Source organism: Paroedura picta, chromosome 2 (assembly GCF_049243985.1).
Source record: "Paroedura picta isolate Pp20150507F chromosome 2, Ppicta_v3.0, whole genome shotgun sequence".
Classification (NCBI taxonomy): Eukaryota; Metazoa; Chordata; class Lepidosauria; order Squamata; family Gekkonidae; genus Paroedura; species Paroedura picta.
This window is the reverse complement of record NC_135370.1, coordinates 86,553,024-86,569,538: the sequence shown is the minus strand read 5'-3', so window position 1 is coordinate 86,569,538 and position 16,515 is coordinate 86,553,024. Positions and strand designations below refer to the sequence as shown.

The 16,515-nt window shown below is 40.6% G+C and overlaps 1 protein-coding gene across 1 annotated transcript in view; it reads right to left on the bottom strand.

Annotated features, from left to right (window-relative positions):
* MUC5AC (mucin 5AC, oligomeric mucus/gel-forming) overlaps positions 1-12,536 on the bottom strand; it is a 64,550-nt gene extending 52,014 nt beyond the window's left edge. Inside the window, exons 1-4 of the mRNA XM_077321447.1 lie at positions 12,433-12,536; positions 6,854-6,967; positions 1,985-2,047; positions 612-873 (exon numbers count right to left, since the gene is read on the bottom strand). Coding sequence (XP_077177562.1) covers positions 612-873; positions 1,985-2,047; positions 6,854-6,967; positions 12,433-12,505 — 512 coding nt within the window. The 5' untranslated portion in view covers positions 12,506-12,536. The remainder of the gene's footprint in view (positions 1-611; positions 874-1,984; positions 2,048-6,853; positions 6,968-12,432) is intronic.
* Between the last annotated feature and the right edge of the window lie 3,979 nt (positions 12,537-16,515).

The window sequence follows — 16,515 nt, the reverse complement described above, 5'->3', positions numbered from 1 at the left end:
CTCCAAATCCCAGGACATCCAGAGCCAACCCTGCAAAATTTCAGAAAGACAGGTGCAAAAGTTCCCAAGGAAATCACTATGGGACAGGAATATAATAATATTTTGGGATACTGAGATTTAATTGAATCGGTCTAGGCACAGACATAAGAATTATCAACAATAGAATGGGAAAGCCCATAGGTTTGTGAATATGCCAAAAACCTACACATTTCCTCACTTTCATAACTCCCCAGAGTTTAGAACAGTTTAGAACAGGAATTTAATATCCTCATTAAATTAAAACAATTAAAAGTCTCATTAGAAACTTCCATACAGTTGCTGTGGGCTCACTGAGCTGTCAATCATGTGGCCCCACACCCAAACATCTCCTCTTTGAAAACCAATTTCTTCTTTATATGGAAGAAAATGGCCCAGACAATTCAGTCCAGAAACACAGAAAGGGGCTGGTAGCTAAAGGAAGCCGCAAGCTCAAACAGCACAAAGCAGAGTTCCAATTTGGAGGAAATTTTACTGATTGCCCCCTCTCCCCCGCCACTCCCCCACACTTGCAATTGAAATGTGTAGCGGTACAAAAAGAGAAATGAGGCTGATGATAAAGTTATTCAACCTACGGTTTTCCATTGACAATAACAGTGCTCTGTGTCAATTCTACGACTGCGCCATCAAGTTTCATGACAACACGGCTAATAAAGGTGGAATTCTGAGCCACAGTGCGCCTTATTTGGATGTTGAAGTCTTCATAGGAGGATTTGCAGTGGGAAGCAAAGACATAGTTGCAAACTCCAGGGAAATGATAGATGTCCCCATCAAAGGTCTTGAAGTGGAAGTTGCCCCAAGTGCTACACACTTGCCCATTGTGAGCAGGATTTCCAGCTGTGGATCCAAAAACACAGTTAGATTCTCTTAAAAGTCCTGTACCTATTCATATATGCATTGTATGCATATGCACCCATTCAAGAAGCACAGAAGTTTTAAAATGCAATGAAATATGCCTACAACATTTTAATTCCTCTTTAAATCACCCGTTTTTGTCTCTGCTTATTAATGGCTGTCTTGTTTTCCGATCTCCCCCTCATATTTCAGCTTTTGAGGTCACTGGCATTTTATTTTATAAAAAATAATAAAAAGATGACATGTGGTACACATAAAAGTAAGTCATGCAATTACAAATGACCCCTTTGAGCTTTGGGCTGAAGGCTGCCTGCCTCTGTTCAAAGAAGGACTTCATGGAAAGGATTGTTAGTGCATTTCCCTTATCCAGCAATCCCACACATTTAGGAGGAGGCTAGAGATCTACTGGAATCACAACTGATCTCCAAGTGATAGAGTTCAGTTCCTCTGGAGAAAATGGCTGCTCAGGCACCCCCCCCCCCCAAAAAAAATCTCCAGGTATTTCCCACCTGGAGCAGACAACCCAACCTGCATTACCTGCTGGGGAGTGAGCAATCTTTCCTAAAAACAACTCAAATGGGGCACTGGTCACAATCCCTCCCTCTCCTTCTTTACATGAGTCAAATAAACTACAAAGCTGAACTTGCTGCACTCCTGGAAGACCAAGGATTCTATTTAAACACCCCTTCTTTTTGCAATCCCTGAGTCCCAGGACATATTATTTTTTTAGTTGGATTTATAGGACCACCCCCTCTCGGCCAAGCCATCACAGGGCTGTGTACATCAGCCACGTGCATGATCGGTCTCTGTGGTATTAATTCCTGGATAGGAACGTATCAGAGAAAACAACCCATACAAAGTTTGGAAGCCACCCCATATACATCTTGGCATGAGCTCTTTGAGATCCTCAGGTGGCTGCTGGAAAAAGGGAAGTGGGGAAAATCAGCTTCCATGAACTCGTTCCAGTCACTGATAAAAGCATCAGATCTAACGTTTCAGCTTACAGCCTTCTGTCCTGTTCAATGAAACATTATTGGTGGTCCAGTTGATATTAACAAAATTGTACTTGTATCTTGATGTCTGTACAGCTTACCCTTGACAGCTAGAGTTGTCCTCACTGGTGGAATGAGGGTCACATCTGGGGGTTTGGTCAAAACTGAAAGAAAGAAATATCATTATAGCTATTAGTACAAATACGTATATTTATCTATTTATTTATCTATTTATTTAAAACATTTATATACCACCTTTCCTCATGGTTCAAGTTGGCTAATGGCAATAGTTAGAAACATTTTCAGTTTAAACCAAAAATAAAATAGCAACCTCAAATTTCCTGCTCCCTTTCCTCCCTTCAAAAGTGCCTGCCAATTCAGATTCCCTAAAAGCCCAGGCAAACAGGTAGGCCCTGCAGCACTCCCTGAAGACCACCAAGGAGAGGGCCCCTCTCACCTCTTGAGGGAGCCCATTCCATAGAGCCAGAGCCATGAGGAAAAAGGACCGGGTTTTGATCAGTGACAGAATATCCTAACATAGTGTTAAGTGTTGATGTTACATTACTTCAATCACAAATTCACTTGTATTCCTAAGGGCACCGTGAACACCAAACAAGGAAGGAATAAAATACACACAATTGATAATTGAAAAAAAAAAACCAACAAGCCACAGCTTGATTGATTACAGCATTCAGAGCATTTAGCACAGCATACGGGACGTTCCTGACATCAAGTGGCCTGCTTGTCAGCTGATGAACCACATGCTGGTCTGCATGCTGGGGAAGACAGGAGTGACATGAAGCTGGTCCCATGGAGACACACACCCTTGTGTGGAACACATGCCACCAGGGAGTAGAATAAAGTTACTGCCCTTGACCTGGACATGCTGCTAAAGGCATTGGCCCCCAAGACTCTATAAGGGAGCACACAGGCGCAGCCTCCCCAAAATAGTTTTGGCCCAATGGCAAAAACTGCCATAAGCTGCGACAAATAAACCACGTAACCAATATAAACATTCTGAAAAGGGGAGGGAGGGTGGGAATGTCCACATGGCGAATCAGGCAGTACCCAGGAGGCTTGGGCATTTAAATAAGCCCAGAAGTGGGTCCAGGCAGCAAGTGTGCTTTGCTAAGCCTGCCCCCAGCCAGCCCCACTGGAAGAATCCAAAATGTGGCCAACAACTGGCTGTTCACAAAGATGGAAGATCCTCTCTACCAGCAAAGCCTGGAAAAGAAAACTGCCACAAGCTTGTTGGAGCCTGTTGTGGCAGCCGTGTAGCCTCCCACCATGTCGGAACCCCCTGAGCCCTATGGATGCAAAGTGGCCCCCAGTAAGCCAGCAGCTGTAGATTTCCATATAAGTGAAATGTTGAACATGTTACATAAGAATAGGCATCCAATAAAGCTGTACACTGTGAAATCATCAAAATTACTAGAATGGTGTTAGCTTTCCTTATGTAATGCGGCTTTTCACCTGTACAGTGTAATTTGAATCTGATATTGGCCTCTCTGAGCTAAAAACAGCATCTTTGGCAATCAGTTTCATTCTTGACCTAATGCATGTACCTCATGTACATTACTGGAAATGAAAGAAGCAGAACATTATATTAGGGTTTCAGTTGTTGACCAGCTATTATACAGAATAACTGAAAGCATGCACAACGAATTTGGGTTTCAACATACTTCAGGGCTAAACTACATGATACGTTGATTATGAGTTGTCTCTGGTTTCACTGTTTGATCATTTGTATAATTTCGGATCTGGGAGTGCTTGACGACTCCCTGTGCAGTTACAATGACTAATTTACCAATGGGGGGTTCTCTAGGGTCAGCAAAATGGCTGGGGAGAGACAGCAGGAGACCCCTCCTCTACCATCATCAGAAAAATCAGTTTTTAAGTTTTTTTACAGCTACATTCTTGGAGCTGAGGTGTGACTCTGATCAAAGTGATGAATGAGAAAACAATGCATAAACAAGTGTATCGTGCAGTTAAGTCCTTAAACTAAGGCCCAGTAAGACTATAAATCCTGTGATATGTTGTTGTGTGTTTTTGCATTGAAGCAAGGGCCCAGACAATGCCAGTTCAAAGGATGGGGGAGAAGTTATCCTTATTGCAATGCTGAACCTGATTGCCTCTGAAGGCGGACTTATTTCAGCTCTCCTTGCATCAATATTTCTTTTCCCACTCCATCCCTCAACGGCCTGCAACACAAAGGCTTGGATCCGGTGCAGTGTTTCCACTAACAAAAGGATTTCCACCTCTGGAGCATAACTTTCTCCCCTCTTACTACAGCCTAAAATGCCTCCCAAAAATGCCAGGTCCAGCAGCACTTTGAGGGGCATCTGGGGCTGCAGCAGGAGGGGGAAGTGAGAATGTTATCTTCCACAAAAGTTAATTCTTCTGTTCACAGACACACTCCTCTGGCGCTAAACCAATGGACACTCAAAAGGAACATAACCCCCCCCCTTCTGTTTGCATAGCATTTCACAAGTCTAACTGGTACTTAGAGTCACCAAGGCTTGTAGTTTATCATAGAAGTGAATTAGCTATGACACATGCAGGTGGACTTTTTTAAACAGTTGTTTTATTTTATGAATTTTCAGTTTAAAAATACCACACAAATATGCATAATTTTCCACAGCTTTTTGGTTATGTAGTTAGCTCAAGAACCCGAAGCAATGTATTATAGCATTTGCTGTTTTGAGTATAATGCTAGTACACCCATGCTCACACAAAATATATTTGTACAACTGTGTAGTGCAAATATATTTCTAGATTAGATACCTTCATTGTGTGATTGCCTGTTTGCTTTCTCCTTAACTGATGAAAATAAATATAATCTCTACATACATTAATCTTATCCAGGGTACACAATCCAAGGACAGCCATATAGCCCTAGATGTTTTTCATGGGTTAGAAATTCAGGTACTTGCATTTTCAAACGGAACAGAACAGATATAATTTGTAAGTAGTTAAGTAACATTAGGAAATATAGCCGTAGGCTTGGATTTAGTGCAAGGCCAATGTGAGGTCTATGCAAGGATCCCCAATCTTCCCAGCATTTCCCACCCCCCAGAAGCCATTTCCAATCCTGGGAAAGTTTATTTCTGGGACTGTAGGATCTGTTGGAACAATAGCCATATGGATTGGGAGGATGTGCTGGATGACAGAGAAGGGGGCAAAGTTGCTCCTTTCATCCTCCTTCACACAAATGAGGGGAGAGTGCAATTTTATTGCCTTCCCCTTTCCCACTGCAGTTCCCCCACACCATCAGCATCACCCACAGTCCTAGAAATAAACTTGTCTATGATTGGAAGCAGCGGCTCAAAAGCAGGGGAAGAAGGGAAGACCGATGAGTGTTCAGTCTTCCTGATGTGGGATTGTGGGATCTAACCCATCATGAATATACATCCAAAGTAACCAGGGAGCAGCCTGGTGGCCATAATAGGGATTAACATAATGTCCTCAATAGAGGAAGAAGCGTTGGTACTTATATGCTTTTCTCTATCCAAAGGATTCTCAAAGCGGCTTACAGTCGCCTTCCCTTTCCTCTCCCCACAACAGACACCCTGTGAGGTAGGTGAGGCTCAGAGAGCCCTGATATTACTGCTTGGTCAGAACAGCTTTCTTAGTGCTGTGGTGAGCTGGTTGGAATTGACTGAATGGAGAGCGCTCTCCAAATACGTCCCCTGAAAGGCTCTCCATTCAGTCAATTCCAACCAGCTTGTGATCCCCAATCCCAGAGCAGTGTGCTTGGCCTCAACCAGAGCCAGGCCCTGTCTCCAACTTGGTGGAATGAGGTGCCATCGAAGTGCGAGCCCCTAAGTTCCATAGGGCTTGTAAGAAGGCCTGGGGAATACCATCATCACTCAATGTAGTCCCCAGCCTAATGCCCCATTAGCCTCCATTATATGCCTGGCCAGTAATTGGACATCTTAATGGTCAGATGTTCAGGGCACTGGAGTTAGGATGAGTTGGTTGTAATGTTTTTAAATGTTAATGCTATATGGTTTTATTCATTGATGTAAGCCCCCGAGGCCATTCGGAGAGGGGCAGCATATAAAATCAAATATAAATAAATAAGAACATGTAAAAACAGCCCTCAGATATTTATTTAAGTCATTGTGCATTGTTTAAACCTCTCTGGGTCTAGATGAGGCCTAACTGGTTTAAGACAGAGTTTAAATTAATGCTGTTCTCAAGTGACGTTGTTATAAATAAGATAAAGTCTTAGAATTCATGGTTATAAAATATAAACATACCAAAGTATAGCTCATCTGATCTTGGATCCTATGCAGGGTTGGTAACTTGGACAGGAGACCTCCAAGTAAGACTCCGTAGAGGAAGGCAATGGGCAAGCCACCCCTGCTTCTCACTTGCCTTGAAAACTCCTTGCTGGGGTCACTATAAGTCAATTGTGACTTTATGACTGTTTCCTCACTGGGGACTTTGCTGCCCTGGCTTCCATATGGGAGCACAAATTCAGGGTGGATGAAGTGCAGCGGGCCAAATGCTCCCCCATGTGGGAGCAGGAAGAGGTGGGTCAACCTGCCCCGGCTTAAACTCTAGCCTGTAGCTTGCAGTGAAACCTTTAGTGTGGAAACAGTTTTAACACTTCCCATCCTCATACATATAGTGTCTTTATAAACAAAATTACATCTTTTAAAGTCCATTGAAGTCAATGGGCTTGAGAGGGCACAGCTGATTAGGACTGCAATTATGTTATTAATAACTATTAATTATAAATAATTATATTGAGGAAGGGGGAGAAATGCTCAAGGTCATGTTTTTGATTCATTCAAAGGTATGCATGCTTAAAATCTATTCATGAAACTAGGGTTCACAGACATGAAATTAACCAGATGGCAATTCTTTTCATCTGCTAGTGCAGTGGGTTGAAGACAATTCTGCCAAGATGTAACCCTGCCCTTCACCTCCCCTACCTGACAAAATAAAATTCAAACACCTACCATCTTGTCCCTGCTGGACATATTGATAGTCATCATAATTTTGTTGTTGATCATAGTGAGATTGCTGGTCATAGTCTTCATACTGGGATTGCTGATCTGCAGCTTGGGCATGGGCTGTGGCAACAATACAAAAAACAAGAATTAGTGAGTTGCAGTGAGCTCTGTTAGGTCACACAGGAGTAACAATTCAATGAGCCATCAAGTGGTTAAAGTGTCATACAGACCAATGTGTTTACTTATTCAAAACATAGACAGTATGCAGGATATAGCAAAAAAAAGTTTCAAACAATTAAAAACACACAATGCCATAAGAATAACCCACAACAAAATATCAGTGAAAATATACAGACTATAAAGCAGAAAACACCTCTATAAAGACATCAGTTCCTCTCTTCTTTCAAATGTTAATGAAATGTTTTTGCCAGCTATAAAGAAAGGAGACATTGTTTCTGGGGTATGGTATGCCAAAGCCTCAGTGCCATTACAGAGGGGGGGGGGGAGCTTTTTTCACCAGCACTATCTATCTTATTTCGGATGTTGGGAGCACCTGCATTAGGACCTCCAACAATGACCTCAGCTCCCAAGTGGTTCACCTAGAAGCAGGCAGTCTTGTAATCTGGCAGCCATTGAAGTTGTGGATATGCCTCCTATATTTGAATTCATGCTAGTAGGATTGTCGGTGTTTTCCCAGTTTGAAATCCAGTGACAATCCAATCCAAACTAAAGCTATTGAAATCAGTGGGTTTAGACTGGTATAACCATTCGCAGGATTGCTACCAGAGTTAGGTAGTTTAAGGAGTTCATAACACTTACATGGAGATCTCCTGGAAAATAATTAGCTATTTCAAGGAATGCACTTGGGACCTCTTTCTTGTAATTCACATGCTATCCCAGGTTTCTTGACAGCCCTTGAAGGATTTCCTGAATGGGTGGGAGTTAATTACTTTTAAATATATTTTAAAGTTTGTTAGACATTTATTGGGTGATATAACCATATATGGTCATATTAACCTGCCACCTCCTTCCAAAATGGCCCTTGATAGACCTGGAGAGAGTGGGAAGGGGAGGAACCCTGGGTGGGCATGTACACAGCTATTCTTCCCAACCATATTTTGCAGGATTGCACCACTTCTGGTTTTTCTTGAAGCTTGAAGAATGTTTCAGGCTTTTCTCAATGGTAGAAAAGTTGAAAAAGACTGTGCTATACGAATGGTCTTGGAGTCTCCTCACTGATTATTGTGATCACATTGCTTTTTTGACTGTCTCAGAGAAAGTTCACATAATTTTCAAATGAAAAATAATCTAAATTCAAATAGACACATGTTCTTTATTTATGTAGCCCCTTCAATAGTTTTGAAGGTGGAAAGACCTTTGAAATTATCAAACATACACCAGCAATATTCTGTGACTTGCACATATTTATACTGTTTTGAGGGTTACAGGTTCTGGGCGAACTGAGAACAACGTCACAGTCATTCTCTGCTTCTCGAATGCTATAAATTTATTTTATTTTAGCTAACATTATCTTTGCTTAGTTTGGAACACTTAGCAGATAGCTAATTAGGGCATCAGCCTGAGCAAGCTGAGCTCAGAATAGCTCAGAACAGTTTACATGGCATTATTTTTCTTTCCTTGTTCTCTTGTTTAGGGTTCCTGATCAAACCCCACTTTTTAAACGGGTTTTAAAAAATACTTTTAACTTTAAGTTTTAATTACTTTAATTTGCTATATTGCTCCCTACCTCACCCCCTAAACTTGCAAACAAAAGGCTGCCCATACTCATGTATGCTGACAATCCGGTAATTCTCTCACAGATCAGAATAGGACTGAAAAGGGCCTTGGAAGTTTTGGATTTGCACTGCCAGGGGGAACACCTAGTTATTAATTATACCAAAACAAAAATTAAGTGCTTTAACAACAGGGCAAAATGTTTTGTTTGGCATATTGGCCAACATCATATTGAGCAAATTAAATGCTTCAAATATCTTGGCATAATTTTCCAGTGTCAGTGATAGGGTTGTGGGTGTCTTGCATGGTATAAGGGTTGGACTAGATGACCAGGAGGTACATTCCAACTCTATGATTCTATGCTAGGAAAGCAGACTGCTCATATACGCTCTGTAGCTGACTCTGCTCAGAAGAGTGCAGCGGCTATCTTAAGATTCTATCGCACTAAGGATGGTGGCTTCATTCTTGCCGCAATTAAACTGTTTTGGCTAAATCATCAGCTCAACTCACATATATTAGAAATGGGACTTAGGCAAGCAAAACCACTGGTTTATCAATGACTTATGGATACTGAGCTGCAAAATAATCATGGGCTATCAATTTTAATTTATGTTGATAACTCAGCATTATTATCCCACTTAACCAATAGGCCTGAAACGTATGCTGATGAGTTTTCATTCTTATTGTACAATTGAAGGCCTAACAATAAATGCTGAAAAATCAAAAATTGTCATCTTTGCACAAAGCTGTTGTCCAAAGAAAAATATTGGAAATTGGTAAATGCCAGCATTGAAGAAGTAACTGTCTTTAGATATTTGATATCCAAAATTTATCTTGGAAAGATCAATTCCAATCTCTTTTGAATAAAATAACCCTGTAACTTTCACACAGAAGGACGGAAATATTATCCATCAGCCATACAAACATTCTGGGAGAAAATAAGTGATACTTTATGGAGAAAAATGTATAGATAAAAGGCTTCTCAGAGATGATTTATTTCAAGATTTTTGAGAAAGATGATTACCAAAATCTACATCTGATACAGCCATCCATCAAGAATTTGCAATTCCTTTATTGGAATCAGCAGCTCGGCCACATTCTTTTATACTCATAAGATTCTCTTCAACAACAGATCTAAACTCCTACTCAGATTAAAAGATGATCCTTTGCAAAATAAATGGAAAAAGTTGGTTGACCAGAGATTTAAGGCTTAAAGCCAAAGACAATGATAAAGGGAAGGATAGTGTTTCTAGGATAGTGTGAACCCCCTCACATATAAATATGCCAGGCATAATGGTAGTAAAGGTAAAGGTAAAGGTATCCCCTGTGCAAGCACCGAGTCATGTCTGACCCTTGGGGTGACGCCCTCCAGCGTTTTCATGGCAGACTCAATATGGGGTGGTTTGCCAGTGCCTTCCCCAGTCATTACCATTTACCCCCCAGCAAGCTGGGTACTCATTTTACCGACCTCGGAAGGATGGAAGGCTGAGTCAACCTTGAGCCGGCTGCTGGGATCGAACTCCCAGCCTCAATGGGCAAAGCTTTCAGACGGCTGCCTTACCACTCTGCGCCACAAGAGGCTCATATAATGGTAGTATAGCCTTGCTAATTTGTGGGATAGAAAATCAAAGGTTTTTGGAAGGTGAAAGTATAATTCTATATATAAACCTAACCTGGATAGCCCAGGCAAGCCCAGTCCTGTCAGATCTCAGAAGCTAAGCAGAGTCAACCTTAGCAAGCACTTGGAAGGGTGATCTCCAAGGAATACCAGGGTTGTGACATGGGGACAGGCAATGGCAAACTTCTACTGAATATCTCTTGCCTGGCAGCCAATTTTATGATCTCCTAGCTATATTACACACATGCCATACGACAAATAAATCAATATATGAGTACAACTCGAAACATGAAGATCCTTGCTAGATAAAACAGTTCAACATCCATCCTGTTTCCAACAATGGTCAGGCAGATACTTCCTGGAAGCTTATGAGTAAGGCATGAAAATAACCATTTCTTTTATCTGCTCTGAATCTACTGATACATTTTCATAAGGTAACTCCACATCCTAGTGTTAAGAGGGAAAGGGAATTTCTCTCTGTTCACTTCCTCCATGCCAATAATTATTTTATAAACTCCAAGGGTTTTAAAAAATTGAAAACCTTCAAAGCCTTCAGTAGTTTATCCTTTATTTACAGCCTTTCCTCATAGAAAATTTTTTCTAACTCTTGATTGTTTGGGTTATTCTATTTTCACCTTTTCTCTATGATATCTTTTTAGAGTTGGGGCAGCCAGTACTGTGCACAGTATTCCATATGCAGGAATAGCTCAGATTTAGATAAATTATTATATACTGCATGTTATTTCAATTCCATTCGTATATATGGAATTTGTCATGGAATTTGTCTTTGTTCCTATGCTGTTGTGATCTGAAATTGACATTCATGACCCTAAGCCAGTGGAAGAAGGCTATAATTGAGCTGGATCCTATCACTAAATCTTACTAAGTCAAAATTAGTTGCCAATGAATCAAAACCGAAAAATCTAAAACAAATTCACCATAGAGAATCTGGGCTTTTTAAAGAACAGGTTCATACTATTGTACTGAATCAATCTGTGGCAGCACACTAGGACCTGGCAAAGGTCATTATTGCTTCACAAATGGAAACTTAGTGTAAATTGCATATAACTCCCCCTGAAAAAGCTGCATGGAATTCTGTGGTATTTCTCCAGGCTGAATTGGTTAGAGATGGTATCTCAATTGAAACAGCTCTCAGTGATAGTAATACACTGCATTCCAAATGCCCTGCATCAGTTACATTAGTTCAGTGTCCATCATATTTATTGGTGTCCTCGTAAAAATAGCTTGCATTTAAGTCAAAAGCATCCAGTTTAATATGTATTTTCAATTGTTCAAAGTATGAAGGAAAAATAAAGATGACACAGATAAAACATTTGCACAATGACAGAATATGCTGCTGTGGAGATAATTGTCACCTAGTTTTTGCCTCTCACCAGCAACTATGTTTTGTCCAATTTCAAGGGCTGCAACAGCCATTCAGATTTTTTGGGAGTAGGATCAATCAGGTGAATATGAATGGATCTAGTGTTGGCAAGTCTCTTGCAAGAGATCTCCCTTGTATCACCTCTCATAAATAAAGACACAGATGATCACAAGGAGCGTTACAGATTCCATTGTTGTAATTCCCTTGTTATACCAGAATGCAGTGTTTGTCAATTCCTTTGAAATCAATTGGGGGGAAAAAAAACTTATGTTGACTTTCCAACTAAGGCTCAATAGCACCTGTAATCTTCAGTCATACACAGACTGGTGCCTGAACAGGAGCAGTTTGACACCTGGGCACCTGTTCTGTAGCCTTCCATAGGATGGAAATATTCTGAAACAAATAGCAGCCGTCACAATTTTTGGAGCAAAGATGTCCCTTAGACATCTGTTGGCAACCACACATAGAAATCCTTTGATTTCTATATTTATGAGAGGTGATACAAGGGAGATATATTTCTTTTAACTATCAGTTTTATGGTTTTCAAAAGCCACAATTTCTAAATTTCATTTCTGATAACAAAAGGACCTGAAGAAAACGGTGGAACTATTTCTTGATGTCTTTTACGATCCACTGTTACATCTAGACAATGGGATAATAAAACCTGAATGCACTGACAATGGAATGGAACAGTAATGATGGGGGGGGGGGAAAGGAAAATATTTTTTAAAGCTTTAATTAGTTTTAACAAAGCAAAGCAAACAAAATCACTGTAAAGATTTTTGGACCTCGGAGGAGCTGGGCAATAACTGTGTGTACAGGAAACAAAGGTCTGTTAAAGTCTCCTACCTTGGTGGTGTGTTAGGGCGATCACTAGCATTGGTATCCATAGTGGTATGCATGCCCTCCTGCCTGTATGCATCTTGGCTTGAGCTTGGCAGCATGTACCAAGCGACAGGCTCCTAAAGAGGCACCTGTCTTTTGATGACTCTTATATAGCAGAAGTGTAGACTTTGGCTCAGTTCCCAGATTGTTTCACAAGTTTCTCAAGAGGTGGGGCTTCAGAGATTTTAGCAGGTGCTCAGGTAAACAGATGATGCTCTTTTACTCTACAAGGGCTTGGCCAAATGTATTTGCATTTGGGGAGGAGTATTTTTTCCCCTACATTTTTTTTCTTCTAATGAAGAAACTCAAAGGAAATAGCAATGAAAGATATTGCTCCCTGGGGCTAATGCCCTTCAATCATTTCCATAGCCACGGAGCAGGACTTTTGAAACTTATTTTGAATTAATATTGTTTAATTCTCTTTTGATACAAGATGTGGAATATCTTTCAAATCTGAAAGTCACATCTTTACAAAAGAGACTTTATGCTGGTGATTCTGCTTTCGAGAAGATCATGCTAAAAGAAGGCTGTGGTGTTTCCAAACAGACAAGAGGGCTAGTATTACTTCCAAAATATTTCATTCTTTTTAAAAATTAATCAGGAGTACTCAAACAATATGATATAAAATAACATTTTAAACACAAAAAGAATAACACCAGACCGACTGACTATAAGTGGACATGAGAATATAAAAGAAAAAGGGTTTGGCTGCTGGCAGATGTCACATAGGGGAGAAAGCCAGTCTACGCTTCCTTGGAAGGGCGTTCCAGAGGGTGGGTACCCTAAATGAACAAATCTTGCTCCATGTCAGAATGGTGCTTGCTGTAATAAAAGGAAAAAGTAGGGACACACTTGCCTGTCTCATGTTATGGCATGTGGTAGTGTATGTTTGCGAAGCGGAGTTGGGATAGGGACGCCCCTCACTGATAGTCTGGTGGTAAAGAAAATGATTGCAAGCTTCCAATTGATCATACAGTTATTAGAAATTGACTATAGTTCTGCATATTGGTGACTGATTTTGGCCCTTGGTTCTTATCGGGAGGAGAGCAGGGTGTTCCTCTCCCGCATGCAGCGTCACCATGAGTCGGCAGAGGGAATGCTCTGAACAGGGTCAAGCTGGTCATATCACCAAGGCCAGAAGACATGAGTATGACATTAAAATGTGTAAACTTTGGTGGCTGGGATTGATCCCAGTCAAATACCCAGATCCCTGTCAGTAGTTTCTGGAAGGCTGGCATAACAGCTGTAGGCTGTTCCTGGGAGGTAGAGTGGGGATGGAGAGACCCCAGGTTATTGGCCCATCCTGTAAACAGCATCATCTTTCCCAGCCCCCAAGGAAAGGGTATTTAACACTATATAATTCTATTATTTGTCACACAGATTTGGGAACTCCCCTGTGTCTATTTCTTTGCAGTAGTAAATAAATTAATATTAAAAAGGTTTTCTGCCTGGTGTGATAATTGGAATGTTGCACCAGGTAAAAGAACCCTGGTAGGCCTCTGGGCTATCATCACTGGAATATAATGCCATCGAGTCCACCATCCAAACCAGACATTTTCTCCAGGGCAACTGGTCATTGTACTCTGGAAATCATTTGTAATACTGGGGGCATTTTTTCCCATTAGCTAAATTAGCATCACACTCACGGGATGGCAAAGCACAAAATTATATTGCACCTTCCAGGGCTTTCTAGTCTTTTTTCTTATCTCACCTTTGTCTGCCATCTCTTCACACATCTTACCCTCCTCATCTGCTGCTGGAAAAGGCAGAAGAGAGCAATGTACCTTATACGTGTTGCGCTTCCACCTGTCAATCAATCCAGGCAACCAATTCCCTTCCTCCATATTTTGAAGCAGTTTAAAGGTCTTATGATGCCTGCTAATTTTTTTAATTCAAACTTATCCGTTGCAATACCCATGCATGGAATCATAGATGCATAGTGCTTTTGAATGCCACTTCTGAGAGCCGTTCTTTGTGCCACAAACAAATTTGTATTTGTCTTTATTCACTGCTCAAGGGCCCCCTGCTGCCTTCTCTCCCCCCACCATGTCTGTCTCCATTCAAGGTCTTTTATTTCTATATGCATGCCTATTCATTGCTCCAAGCATGTCACCATTTTTAAAAAGAAATTTACATCCCTGAGAGAAGGAGGCAGGTTCAAGGGCAGGATGATACAGATGACTCTAGTGCGTTTGAGCCTCCATATCTTCCTTCTGCTGGTTGCTCCCCATAAGCTAGCATTTTTTAGGTTGGTGAATCCACTTTATGAAATTTCCAAAGAAGCGCTTTAAAATGAAGGAGGTAGCAAGCTGTCAGCTGGCCAGATGCTGGATGTGAAGGGGCTGGAATATAATGCCTACATTGGACTGGCATGTTGCTACATTTAATGGGTGCAGAAATCCCCTGGAAGATCTCCAGGCCATCCCTGAAGGCTGGCAATGGAGAAGGCACTTCCTTCTGTGAGACATAGGAACCAATAACAACTTCTTAGTCCTGAATGCTTAAATATTCACACGTTTTAAGGATTTTATTCAGCGCAATCTGTGCCGTGTTATTGCCCAACATGTGGAAGTACCTTCTCAGAATAACTTAAATTTAGATGTAGTATATGTTTGTACGGTACCTGTAGAAATAAGGTCTTATCCCAGCTCTTCTTTCCTCATGCAAATGTTTGAGCCCTTTCCTGCCACATCACACAGCAGACACATTTAAGCAGTTCTGTGCCTTTACAGAAAGTTATTTACAAAAGTTTCATTGTATTAAGAACAATGCAGCTTCTTTATTTTAAAAAAAGGCTCATGTTTTTTTTTTAAAAAGCAGTTGCCTTTACCAAGTTCACTCATTGAGATGTTGCATCCCTCAATGCATCCAAATGTATGCGACCAATGCATTGAAGCCTCATAAGGTGTGCTGCTGCTTAAGGGATTCTGTTTATGCTTGGTGAATTTGATTAGACTGGGAAAGGGTGGTGAGAAATAAACCTCACACATCCCTCTCTTTCCAAGGCAACAGAAAGTAATGTTTCCTTTGTACACCAGTCAACAGTATAATAAATATGCACTGTACATAAGAATAGGTCAGTGAAGACCATCAATCACATGCTGCTGCATGAATCACAACGCTGGGAAAACCTGTTGGCTGGATTAGAGATTTCCATAGGATATTGATTAGAAGAAATTTGTTCCAGACAAATTTGGCCCCTGTCACAAATGACTCTCCAAGAAGTGTTACACTTATACAAGTTAAGTTGTTAACAAGGTGGTAAATTACGCTGGTATAATGTTGATGCTTATTGAGCTGGGGCTGGCCAAATAGAGCAATTCTCCTGAACAGTGAGAAAATTCACATTACATTGATGAATCTCACACAGCTGTATATAGTCACAACTATATGTGGCCAGACAGGTATAATGTAATATACATAATTCACTAATGTGACTATGGGCCCATTTTGCTCAGAATCAAATGGTAGAACTTTTTCTGGCTATAACCTCTCAAAAATTGTAGCAGTGCTTTCTAGCACATCAACTCTGCAGTCTTATGGAAAGTTATTCCTCTATAAGCCCATTCATTTCAAATGACTAAGACAGAAGTTGCTCTGTATAGTATGGCCTTGCAAGAAAAAACTCTAAGACTGTACAGCTACACACATAAAGAAAAAGAAACGTCAAGAAGAAAGCTAGTAAGGAAACTTCTTTCTGATATGCCACTCACTGTATGAACTGGACCTATAGGTAGGATTGCATATAAGATTCCCCTTTATGCATAGAATAAATAATGCAAGGTGAATTATCGGCATATCTAAATAATTAGTATTATATGACAAGAATTATTATGTAGTTTGATGATTGATTTTAATAAGAGTTGACTAATAGCCTCTAGGAATATACAGAGCAGTTTTTAAACTCTGTGTAAGACTTTTTCCCCATGTAAGAAGATGGTATGTAAAAGGATGGTTTCCATAGGTAACCTGATTCTACACAAGAATTTGAGATACAATTTGATACAAAGTACAGCTGATGTGTGATTCTGTGCTTGGTGCATTTTT